At 40.9% G+C, this 13333-nt stretch overlaps 1 protein-coding gene across 3 annotated transcripts in view; it reads left to right on the forward strand.

Annotated features, from left to right (window-relative positions):
• Positions 1–2292: 2292 nt before the first annotated feature.
• The window catches only part of ARMCX5 (armadillo repeat containing X-linked 5), a 102899-nt gene continuing 91858 nt past the window's right edge, over positions 2293–13333 (forward strand). For all 3 annotated transcript variants that reach the window (XM_034653568.1, XM_034653569.1, XM_034653570.1), the window contains exons 1-3: positions 2293–2379; positions 2600–2658; positions 4635–6553. In XM_034653568.1, the coding sequence (XP_034509459.1) occupies positions 5159–6553 (1395 nt within the window). In that variant the 5' untranslated portion in view covers positions 2293–2379; positions 2600–2658; positions 4635–5158. The remainder of the gene's footprint in view (positions 2380–2599; positions 2659–4634; positions 6554–13333) is intronic.

The raw sequence follows: 13333 nt of genomic DNA on the forward strand, positions 1-13333 counted from the left end.
CAAATCATAAATGCAATCACTACTGCTGATTTTTGCTTTTCTTTGCACATACTATTTCCTTATATAATTTATATTCTGGATAAAATTGTTTTTATAGAATATATTTTTTCACTTGGCATCATTTCATAAGAATTTTCCCTATGTCATTAAAATTTTCCTAAACATAATTTTAAGAAAGTAAATTGCAAAATACTATAAATAAACAAGTAGAAAAATCTTTGAAGCAAGAAATGGTGGAGCCAGAAGCTTTTGGGGAAAGAGGGGTCTCAAGATAGTGTGCTTTTAAAACGGGAGAAATAACAGCATGTTTTATGCTACTGGAAAGATAACTGATTACAATGAAATAAGTATAATGAAATCTTTTCTTGGAAGATTGTGTGTGTGTGTGTAAATATATATACACATACTGGCATTGATAAAAGTCTAGGATGGTATATACCAAAATGTTAGGAGTATTTATCAGTGTTAGGAAATGCAGTATCTTTTTTTTTTTAATTTTCCATATAATTACTAGGTTTTCTACTGTGAACATATATAACTTAAGTAATAAAAAATGGGTTAAAGGATGTGGAAAATAGATGTTCCTAGAAATTGCAATAGAAAAAATGCAATAGAAAAGAAGCTGAACCATTTTTGGAATAAGGCACATTTCTTTTTAAAAAAGATTTATTTAATTATTTCTGAGAGAGAGAGAAAGAGTGGGGAAAGGGGCAGAGGGAGAGAATCTTCAAGCAGACTCCCCAACGAGACTCCCCACCAAATGTTATTACAGTATGAGATATTAATATACCCCAGGTTTCTTTCTAAAATATATTTTAGTAAACTCTTGTTTCCTTCCTCCGTTGAAAAATTATATATAAAGCATCTCTTGTGTGGCAGACTCGAGGCTAAGCCCTGGGGTTACAGACATCAAAGACAAAGACACACTTATAGACAGGGATTGATCTACAACCATCAGAAGATACCATGGAATCCTCATGACTCAATGGCCCTCACCTCCTTCAACTATTAACTTACAATTTTGCCTTCCATGTGTGACACTGAGGATACAGTGGGGAACCAAGACTGAGAAAGGGGCCCTTCCTTCATGGAACTTACAGTCTAATTCAAATTCCCTCCTGACACTGCTTGGAATGGAAATTCAGGAATTTCATATATTCAGGGAGAAAGAGCATATGCATTCATTAGGCAGGTGAGAGAAAAGGAGTCAGGGGAGCAGCTAGGATCTGCCTTGAGAAGTACATTGATAGTATCCCTTTTCCTTAGAGAGGAGTGTGGAAGAGAAGCCAGAACCTCCCCTAACTAGCTCCTGACACCAGGCTGTGAGGTGAGAGAGAGGATTGCATGACCTGGTCTGGATCCTTACAAGAACAGGCCCTTTTTCTTGCCACATTAAACTGTGGGGACCTGGAAATGGTACAGTGTGCTGCCATTTCAAGTGAGAAAAAAAGCAGTGTGGCAGAAAGAATGACTTGGCACAGGCCAGTGGTTTGTTTCTTCGGGTTAGAGGGCAAGGTCTGCTTTCCTTTAGAAGAAAGACAGTGGTGAGGCCTCCACGGGAGCCCCTTCCCGCCTTCTTCCCTTCCATGGCCCCATGAGCAATGAAAAAACTTGGGAAGGCCACCATAGAACCTCCGCACAAGGGGTTTACAGGTACAAAGTTATTTAACTATTAAGCCTCTTTCGTGAGTACAGAGTTGTTTTCCTCATGGTGCACGCTCAGAACCATGCATATTTAGGCGAAGGAAATATTGTGGACATCAGGAGGGGAGGCAGGGCTTGAGAATGGCATACGTACACACGGGTAGTTTGGTATAAATATGCTTCTCTTATCCATCACTGTTTTCCCTATATCTTTATCCCACCTTAACTTTGACTATTTCAGGGCAGGAAACATGGTAGGGAATAAGATGAGGGGCTCTCATCCCCCCCTCAACCCGCCTATTTAGTAGGCCTAGGACTTTGGAGAAATGAACGTGTTAACACGACACTGCGGTATCCTTCCGCATGATCGGGGCCAGAGCGGAGTCAGCGACGTCACCAACCCATAGCCGCGTGCGTTTCATTTCAAGAAGAAAAAAAAATGTAGGCTTGGTTGGGGGAGATCCTAAAAGAGGGCAACTAATGCTGAGACCCTTTGATATTGGTTTGCTTTTCTCTGTATCGCGCTGCTTCGCCTATGTTCAGATGTCGCCCCAACCCTTACCGGGATAAGAAAACGCTGGGGTTCAGCTCACCGACAGAGGGCGGGCTGGCGCGGTGCAAAGCTTGGTATCACTCCGCCTGCCTAGGGCCGGATCCCCTTCACTGCGCTCTAGCTCCTCCCGCTGCCGATTTGGGTACCCGGGACGTGGCGAAGCAAGGTCTGCGGAGGAAAAGGTAGCTGTTAATTAGCCGCTAGGCGTGGGTCCCTGAGGAGCTTTGGGGACGGGAGGAAGGGAATACCAAAAAGTAGCAATTGTTTGCCAGTTACGGCCTTTAATCTGATAAAGCAGGTATAGCGGCCTAAATCCCCGGCGCCGGGCCAATCCCCAAACACAGTCGCCGCCATTGTCTCGTGCGCTCGCGTCCATCTGACTGTCCGTCCCTCTTTCTGTAGGGTACGGCACCCCTTCAGGCAAGGAGATAAGAAAACTGCCTCTGATCCAAGCAGAGCAGGTCAGTGAGAAGGCGGGCGTCGCTTGGGAATGTGGATATGGGTGTCAGAGGAATGTGGGATACGTGATCTGGTGTGGGGCGCGGGCGGTGAGAGGGAGAGGTGGACAGGGGTAATTTGAGTGGCACGCAACTATAAATTTAAAATGATCTTGCTAGCTTGATTTCCAGACACTACTCACCTCCGACCGTGTTTGGGGAGGTAAAGGAGTATAGTAGCGGCTTCTAGCGGGGAAATGGCGGTTTATGTAATAGGAGGAGGGGCTGCTGCTTTTGGTGAGAACAGTTGTCAGGGGAGCCCTGGGAGGGAGAGTGTAAAAAGAAGTTGTGTTTGATAATCAAGGCCCTGAATTCGAAAATGGTCTCATGTCCTGGTTACTAGTCTGACCATTAATAACCAAGTCTCTCCCACTGTGTTTTCGTTTGGTCCTTGAGTGTGTATCATCCGTTTATATGTTTAGGTCTGTTCCTAAGTTTTCGGTACAGCATGTTTCTGTAAAGATTTGTAAAAGGCCATGGACCTCAAAGGGAGGGGATGAGAAAAGGAAACTTGCCCTGATTTCTGCGGTGTGGGCAGTGCTTGGAATTGGTGGATGGCTAAGACGAGAACAGGCAGGAGTCTGGGGGAAACTTCAGATCTCCTTTCTGCATGCTTTCCAAACAGTCCTCCCTTACTCCTGTTGTGTTGCAGAAAATGATAGGTTTTAGGGAGAGGAAGGAAACATAAAAGCTTAGATGAAATTTGGAGATAATACTTTTCATTGATTTCAGCCAACTTCCATGGCTTGTCTCAGCATTCCATCTCTACTACCACCACCGTTGTCTTGCAGGGATGTTTGAGTTGTCTGTGCAGGAGGATTATCAGGCTTTTGGAATGGAGCAGAGGAACTTGGAGGGAGAGGGAGGAAGAAAGGGCTGCAGAAAATTTTGGCAAACAGGTACCTGTTACCAGAAAGGATTAGTGCCCCAGGTGCTGATCTCTACCAAGGACTCAGTCTCCATTGTCTCCTGTGTCTTGATTTATTTCTTTATCTCTGCATTTGTGAATCTCTGGGTATAGACCCATTCCCAGGTCTGTGGAACTCAGTTGTTGAGAAAGTTTGCAAATGGTAACCAAACTTGAACCTAGGAAATAATGAAGAAGAGAAACATGCCCTGTGTCTGTTAGGATTGGTGTGAGGGTAGATGGACAGGAGAGGATTGAGACTTGGGAATTCTATTCTCTTTTGTTTTGCCAGTTTACTAACCCGTCTTTTGTCCTCTGCTGATTTAGTTGGGAGTCTTTGAAAGCTTTGGGAGTATAGAGGAGTAACACTTGTTTTTCTGATTTCCCACTTGGTTTTCTTATTCTTATGCCTCACCCAGGCCTATTTTAAATAGAGAAGTGTAAGGGCAGTCACTGAGCAGTAAAATGGTGGGCAGCAGGGAGAAGGAGGATCAGTCCTGAATTAGGGCAATGGTGGTATGGGACAGAAGGAGGGAAACACTATTCAGACTACAAATACAGGGACCAGGGACCAAGGTCTTTCTACCAAGAGGTCAGTTTGCATATCCTATTTGTTTATTTGTCCATAGATCTGCCTGTAGGTCTGCTGTAGGGCTTGTCAACATTGGAAGCAAGGAAAGGAGGAGAAAATTACTCCAGATGAGTGAAATTTGGTATGAGTATGGAGACTTCCCTAGTAGACGTGTAAGATGAAGTAGTAGTCCAGCAGGGATAAAGAGCCAGTCTAGGGATTCCTTAGTCTCTCTCACTTCCATTAAACTTTCCCAGTCTCCATATTCCTGTCTTGTGTCTGGAAAGAAGATTAGTAGCACCTGCAGTTTTGTTGAGAGTGCAAAATGAGTAGAGAGTTTGATAATTATCTGCCTCTCCCACTTAGTACTGAATGTCCATACTCTCCTGTCTCTCTGTGCTAATCAACATAGGAAATAAATTGAAAGAGACTCAAAGCCCCATTTCCTTCCTCCACCCCTAGGTCCAACTTCAGTGGCAGATCTGGTGGCCTTGGAGTGGCTGAAGACCACAACCCTCCACAGGGCTGCGTTCAGGCACACAGCTATTCTTCCCTTACCTGAGTGAGCTTCCTCTGCACGTTGTTTATATCATTGGCAGAGCCTGTAGTTGGAAAGGGGGCCGAGTGATGAATGGACTTTGTATGAAAACACCAACCTGGGACAGACCTTCAGTCAAGGTTGAGATGGGGTTGGGGTGTATAACTTGGCCTTGGCTTTAACTTGGATCATGACTGGCTCTGAGGCTAAGGCAGGGGCAGAGCAGAGCCTGCGGCTGCCCTAAAAGCTGGAATCAGTGGCCCTGCCAATATTAGAGCCAAAGCTAAGATCCAGGCCAAGGCAGTGGCTGAGGCAGAACTGAAAACAGGACCAGTGACCCAGGCCAATGCTGGAGTTGGAGCAGTGGCCAGGACACAGACAGTAACCTACACTGAGGCCGTGGCTATGACAAGGGATGTGGGCAAGATGGAAGCTATGACTAAGAGTCATGACTGAGACTAAGGCAGAATCCATGGCAGAACCTGGTATAGTGCCTGAGGCCAAGTCAAAGGTGATACCTATGGCCAGGGTCAGTGCAGTGACCAAGTACGAAGTCAAGGCTGGTCCTGGAAGTGAAGCCAATATCAGGTACTTTGCCAAGGCCATTATTGAGTCCAGGCCCCAGAGAAAGAGAGAGGACGGCATCAAAGTCAGGGCTGGGGCTGGGGATAGAGCTGGTATTATAATCGAATCCAGTGATGAGGATGAAGAAAATGTCTGCTCCTGGTTCTGGACCGGAGAAGAGCCTAGTGTAGGATCCTGGTTCTGGCCAGAAGAGGAGACTCCTTCTCAAGTTTATAAGCCTCCGCCTAAGATCCAGGAAAAGCCCAAGCCCATACCCAAACCAGAACTCACTATAAAACAAAAAGCAGCAGCATGGTCAAGGGCCAGATATAGTGTCCTCGTCCCAATAGAGGGAGGAGAGCAATCTTTGCCTCCAGGGAACTGGACTCTGGTTGAGACCTTGATTGAAACTCCTCTGGGCATTCGGCCTCTGACCAAGATCCCACCCTATGATGGGCCTTACTTCCAAACCTTAGCTGAGATCAAAAACCAGGTTAGGTATAGGGAAAAGTATGGGCCCAATCCAAGAGCCTGCCGCTGTAAATCACGTAACTTTAGTTTAGAGCCTAAAGAGTTTGATAAACTCGTTGCCCTACTTAAGTTAACTAAGGATCCTTTTATTCATGAAATAGCTACTATGATAATGGGCATCAGTCCTGCTTATCCATTTACCCAAGATATAATTCATGATGTAGGTATTACTGTTATGATTGAAAACTTGGTCAATAATCCCAATGTTACAGAACACCCTAGAGCTTTAAATATGGTAGATGATAACTCTGAGTCTTCTGAAGAACCACAACCAGCAGAGTCATACATACATCAAGTTTGTAAGGACATAATCTCTTGTCCATTGAACTCCCCTGTGCAACTGGCTGGACTAAAATTATTGGTTAACCTGAGTGTGAAGTTTGAGGATCACCGTATAATTGCTAATTACATTCCAGATTTTCTTACCTTGTTAAACAAGGGAAGTGTCAAAACCAAATTTTATGTTTTAAAAGTATTTTTGCGCTTGTCTAAAAATCAAGCCAATACAAGAGAACTGATTAGTGCCAAAGTACTATCCTCATTGGTTGCGCCCTTTAACAAGAATGAGTCAAAGGCCAATATTCTTAATATCATTGAAATATTTGAGAATATAAATTTCCAATTCAAAAAGAAGGCGAAGCTGTTTACTAAGGAAGAGTTCACTAAATCTGAGCTTATTTCCATATTCCAGGAAGCAAAAGAGTTTGGTCAGAAACTCCAAGACTTAGCAGATCACAGTGATCCTGAGGTGAGAGATAAAGTTATACGATTAATACTCAAACTCTGAACAGCTGTATGTTCTCATAAAACCGTGAACAATCTTTTTGGTGTTGTAGTATGAAGCCATGCACATTATAATTGTAAGTTCAATATTTATGTTATTTGTATTGATTGAAGGAGGCAACTTTATGGATACCAAATGATCATGAGAACTTGAATGTTTGTTGCTTTTTATTGTGCTCTATAAATGGAGATATTTTTAATATTTCTGCAACATTACCTGATAATGAACCTATTCATTCTGAGTGAGCTATATTTCTGTGCTTTATATTGACATAAGTGTATTTGTTTGAGACTTTATTTACATGTTAATAAAGTTGCATGCTAAAACTGGTGAAAACATTGTCCTAGTTCTTCAGCTGAAGTCTAGTCAGAAGGATAAAGCACAAGTACCACAAAGATGATAAAGAACATTGTCTGTGTGTGTAGGAGGGTACAAACAAAACAAGTTCACATTGATAGATCCTTTGGTTTCAACATGTTCAAGGAATGGACTCACTCTACATGAGAAGACAGGACTGTGCTACTAGATGACATCTGGGTAGATCTGGGGAAAGGGGTGAGGACACAGACCTAGGAGAAAGAGAACACAGATTCTTTCATTCCAGTCTGAGTCACAGAACTTGGGTTCACCCTTTAACATAGGATTTCTCATTAGGATATCTTGAAGGTTTTTAACTCCCAGAAGGATTCCTGGTTCTCACCCCCATTCAGCAAATCCATGGAAGTATGGTTCTGAAAGGACTTAGCCCCACTGTGCCCTCAAACTCTAGGTACCCCCATCAAGGTACCAGGTTTACTGCTTCATTCCCTGTAGTCCTGGGCCTCTGAGGCAGGTCTTCCTGGAGACCAACTGTAGAAGCTTTTTCGTGGATAGTCTCATTTGTCCTGCCTTGGTGACTGTTTACTTTCATCCTTGCTTTTGTTTGCTGGCCAATGCTTTGGGCTTGGTAATTTGCACCTATCCTTGGTGGTAGCACCTTGTTTGTGCTGATCCCTTTTGGTCAGAGTTCAGCAAGCTGAACTCAGATGGCTACAGGATTCCAAAGTCCTTTAGGGGTGTGTAGTTAGGAAGAAACTAATTCCCCTAACTCCTATCTATTTGTGCAGTTTACAGACCCAAAGCCATGTTGTCGATACTGCTTCAGGTCCTCCTGTTTATACTTAATGAAAGCTAGGTTCTGGCTAGAAGTTACTGGCACAGAATGCCGGAGTATAGATTGGGATCTGGGGTTACCTCTGCCTCCTTTGCTGTTATTGTCCCCTTTCCTTTACTGCCAAGAATTGGGAAATAGAGATATTAGGATCAGTGTACAAATACTAGTCTTTCTTTGAACTTCCTCGTTCCTAATTTATGTATTGAGGGAAAGGCCTAAACTGAAAAATCTCAACAAGGTTTCATGTGTTCCTAGTTTTAGAAACCATGCTTAGTTTAATTTATATGAAGGCCAGTTCTGAACCTATCTTTTATACATCTGGGATTTAAAATGAAGGACAACTGGCCACACATATGCACTAAAGGGTGAAAAAAGTAGGGTTTTGCAATGTGCAGTTATAGCTTAGATGATTTTTGAAGTTCTTTGTGATTTGTTTTTTAAAGTACGCTCTGCACCCAGCGTGGAGCCCACCATAGGGCTTGGACTCACAACCCTGAGATCAAGACCTGGGCTGAGGTCAAGAGTTGGATACTCAACCTACTGAGCCACTCAGGCATCTGTTTATAATTTGTTTTTTAATCCCCTGGAATTCCAGCTATGTGTACTAATTTCAGAGTTAGGGGTCTTCACAATGCAATTGGACCAGACCCTTTGGAAATACTCTGTGTCTCAAATGCCCTATGGAGCACACAGTCAGCTATGGAATTTTCCATCGGTGTGGGCTATGCAGGTATTTGTGTCAAAGCAAGAAGGGGATGGTCTCTCCTTAGGTGGGAGTTTTGGGAGACAGTTGTTTCCCAAATTGTTCCTGGGGTGTGCTTGAAGTCAAAACCCTTGTTTTACTCCTTTCCTGGAATAATAATTCAGGCAACTCCATGTAGTATGAAGGCTGATTCGATAGCACTTCTCTTAAAATGTTGCTACCTGGGAGTAAAAATCAGGATGGATTTCTCATCTTCCCTGTCATGAAATAAAGCAACTAATCTTCCTACAACACACCTGGGCTGTTAGCACACACTGACCCTTTACCATACCCTCAATTTTAAAAGAGGAATTTTCAGTGGGAATTCATCTATACAATATCACCAGATTCCCTAGCAAGGCTTTTCTGTATCCTTCAGCACCTTTCCATTTTTCCCATTATATCCCACCACGGGACCTACATTGAGGCCACAGTGGGCTATTGTTTCCTGACTATTTTTATGCTCTTCCCTGCTTTTGTGTGGTTGCTTAGGCTGTTCACTCATTCTGCAATGCTTTTACAACCTTTTTTTTTCTTTTTTGCTTTTGGGCATACTACTCATTCTTTTTATTTATTTATTTATTTTTTTAAAAGATTTTATTTATTTATTCGACAGAGATAGAGACAGCCAGCGAGAGAGGGAACACAAGCAAGGGGAGTGGGAGAGGAAGAAGCAGGCTCATAGCGGAAGAGCCTGACGTGGGGCTCGATCCCAGAACGCTGGGATCACGCCCTGAGCCGAAGGCAGACGCTTAACCGCTGTGCCACCCAGGTGCCCCACTACTCATTCTTTTTAAACTCAGCTCAACTGCCAGGTTGTTTTGAAGTCTTCCCTGACATGCTTATCCTCCTTGTCTCCATGTTGGAATTAATAGCCTCTTCTGCATTTCCAAAGTTTTTTATTTACTCCTCTATTTTAGATTTGTGTCTTTATATTATGCTTTGGAGTCTTTTTAGTAAATTGGAGCTTGTGTTTAGAGACAGCATAGAGGGGGAAGCTTGGGCTTTGAGAATGTCTGAACTCCAAAGCCTGAACTTTTGATTATGTATAATAATAATGATTATTAATATTTATACATTATTAAGTGCTTACAGTGTGCCAGATACCATCCTGTGTGCTTTACTTGTATTAATTCATTTAATTCCTAAGACATCCCTATGGAGTAGGTCTCCCATCCACATTTTTACATGGCGGAAAGCTGAGATACTGATTGATTAAATAACTTGGCCAACCTCATTTTCATTCATGTCTAAGTATCTTCTGATTTCCCTGTAACTTCTTTTTTGACCCACTGGCTGTTTAAGAGTATGTTGTTTAATTTCCACATTTGTTAATTTCCCAGTTTTCCTTCTGTTATTGGTTATTAGCTTCATCTGTTGTAGTCAATAAGGATACTTCATACCATTTCAATCATTTTTAAGCTTATTGAGACTTGTTTTGTGTCCTAACATGTCTGGAGAATGTTCCATGTACACCTGAGAAAAATGTGTATTTTGCAGTTGTTTTGTGGAGTATTCAGTATATGTCTGATAGGTCTAGTTGATTAATAACCCTGCTGCAACCCTCTGTTGCCTTTTTGATATTCTCACCAAATGTTCTACTCATTGAGTGTGATGTTGGAAGTCTTCAGCTATTATTGTAGAACTGTCTGTTTCTCCTTTCAATTCTGTCAATGTTTTCTTCTTAGAGATTTTACCTTCCTGATGATCTCTGCTCTACTTTTACTATTTTTAATCCCTCTCTATCTATAGGTTCCTCTGTATCTGCATGGGAATATATATATATATATATATATACACACTTATATATAAATATATATATATATTCATTTTCCTATATATATGAAAAAGAATAATCATTTCTTCAACTCTAACTCCACACACTTTTCCACCTACCAACCTATCTTTCTCTACCCTTTCACAACAGTGTTTTCTATATTTCTACATTGTTTTTTTTTTCTGCTTTCTCATCTTCTACTCAGTGCTCACATGATTGCAGTCTAATTTCTTTCTCTTTTCTATACTGAAACGCTGCACTCAAAGTCACCAAAGCTTTCATCTTCCCTGAAGAAAAGGGACAGTTTAATTTTTAAAATATTTTATTTAAGCATGGTGTTAGAGATTAATGCTTATTTTCCACTTTTGATGTATCCTTCCACGTGGTAGGAACTTAATTAGAATGGAATATTACTCAGCCATCAGAAAGAACAATTACCCAACATTTGCAGCAACATGGACGGGACTGGAGGAGATTATACTAAGTAAAATAAGTCAAGCAGGGAAAGACAATTATAATATGGTTTCACTCATTTGTGGAACATAAGAAATAGGAAGATCGGTAGGAGAAGGAAGGGAAGAATGAAGGGGGGTAACAGAAGGGGGAATGAACCATGAGGCACTATGGACTCTGGGAAACAAACTGAGGGCTTCAGAGGGGAGGTGGGTGGGGGACTGGGATAGGCCGGTGATGGGTAGTAAGGAGGGCACATATTGCATGGAGCACTGGGTGTTATACGCAAATAATGAATCATGGAACACTACATCAAAAACTAAGGATGTACTGTATGGTGACTAACATAACACAATAAAAAATTGTTATTAAAAAAAAAAAAGAAGGACAACCGTGACGTTTCTCTGCCCTCATCCTTATTCACTCTTATTTTTTCATCTTCCCTTTCTCTTTGGAAGTTTGCCTTACCACAAAGGGCTGTGTCCTACTTTGCTTTTCCATAATATACATTTTCATGTGTACATTGAAATAGACCCCCAGTTTCTAATTGGGTGGGATATTTTAGCAAACTCTTGGACTTATTTTTAGGAGCACTATTGTCCAAAATTCTAAGTCACATTCATCTGTATCAAATTTGTCAGTAGCAAAGATTCTTTTATTCCCCAGCTTTGTAGAGAGATTATTGACATATAACATATGTAAATTTAAGTTGTATAACATCATGATTTGATACACATATATATTGTGAAATGATTACCACTATAAGGTTAGTTAATACCACCATTCCATCACATGATTACCATTTTTTTGTGGTGATAACATTTAAGATTTACTCTCTTAACAATGTTCATATATGTAATACAGTATTGTTAGTTATAGTCACCTTGTGGTACATCAGATCACCAGAACTTATTTATCTTATAGGTGGAAGTTTGTATCCTTTGACCAATATCTCATCTCACCCCTTCTCAGCCCCTGGCAACCACCATGCTATTCTCTATTTCTATGAGTTGTGTGTTTTTTTCTTTTTTTTAGATTCCACATATAAGTAAGAACATACATTATTTGTCTTTGTCTGGCTTATTTCACATGGCATAATGCCCTCAAGGTCCATTATTACTGTCCCTAAAGGGAGCTAATTTTTATGGCTGAATAATATTCTTTTGTATATACACCACATTTTCATTATCCATTCATCTGTCAATGGACACTTAGGTTGTTTCCATGTGAATAATGCTACAGTGAACATGGAGGTAAAGATGTCTCTTTGAGATAGTGATTTTATTTCCTTCAGATATATATCTAAAGAAGTGGGATTGCTAGATCATATGGTAGTTACATTTTTAATTCTTTGAGGAACTTCCATACTGTTTTCTATAGTGGCTGCACCAACAGTGCACAAGCATTTGTTACTACAAATCTCCCTCTTAGACATGTTTTTGTTACATCCTGCAAGTTTTGGTGTGTTGTTTGGTGTTACATTGTTTCAAGATTTTTTTTTAATTTACCTTTTGGTTTTATTTTTGATCCATGGGTTGTTCAGGAGGATGTTGCTTAATTTCCACTTACTTGGGAATTTTCAGGTTTTCTTCCTGTTATCTTCAGCTTAAAAAATTGAATCCTTAGGTATGCCTGGGTGGCTCAGTCAGTTAAGCATCTGCCTTTGGCTCAGGTCATGATCTTAGGGTCCTTGCTCAGCAGGGAGCCTGCTTCTCCCTCTGCCTGCTGCTCCCCCTGCTTGTGCTTTCTCTCTCTCTCTGACAAATAAATAAATGAAATCTTAAAAAAAAATAGAATCCTTTAAGAAATTAAAGAACTGAGTGATGAATCCTTTCATCATTTCTTGTAAGGTAGATCTAGTGATGAACTGCCTCAGCTTTTGGGGGGTTTTTTTGGGAAATTTATTTATCTCTCATTTATGAAAGACAACTTTGCTGAGTAATGTATTCTTGGTTGTCAGGGTTTTTTTCTTTCAGCGCTTTGAATATATCACCCCACTCTCTCTTGGCCTACAAGATTTCCACTGAGAAATCCATTGATAGCATTATGGAGGTTCCCTTATAAGTTACAATCTTCTTATCTTCGCTGGTTTTAAGATTCTCTTTTTGTCTTTGACAATGACAAAGTGCCCTTGAATTTTAGACAGTTTTATTATAATGTGTCTTAGAAAAGCTTGTTTTAGGTTGACATTTGGGACTGGCCTATGACCTTCATCAACTTGTATGTCCAAATCTCTCCCCAAATTTGGTAAATTCTTAGTCATTTCTTTAAATAAGCTTTCTTCTCCTTTCTCCCACTCTTCTGGGACTCCAGTAATGCAGAGATTTTTTTTAATGGTATCCCATAATTCATGTAGTATTTCTTCACCTTATTTCATTATTCTTTCTTTTTGCTTTTTACTGAAAGATTTCAAATGACCTTCAGATGTCTTCTTATTTCCTAATTCTGCTTGGTTGAGTCTGCTGTTGAAGCTGTCTTTTGAATTCTTCAGTTCATTTAATGTTTTCTTCAACTCTAGGATTTCTGCTTTTTTCTTAATGGTTTCTATATCTTTATTGAACTTCCCATTTTGTTTATTTTTCTCTAATTTCATTTACTTGTCTGTGTTTTCATGTAGTT

The sequence above is a fragment of the Ailuropoda melanoleuca genome, unplaced genomic scaffold (assembly GCF_002007445.2).
Source record: "Ailuropoda melanoleuca isolate Jingjing unplaced genomic scaffold, ASM200744v2 unplaced-scaffold9825, whole genome shotgun sequence".
Taxonomy (NCBI): Eukaryota; Metazoa; Chordata; class Mammalia; order Carnivora; family Ursidae; genus Ailuropoda; species Ailuropoda melanoleuca.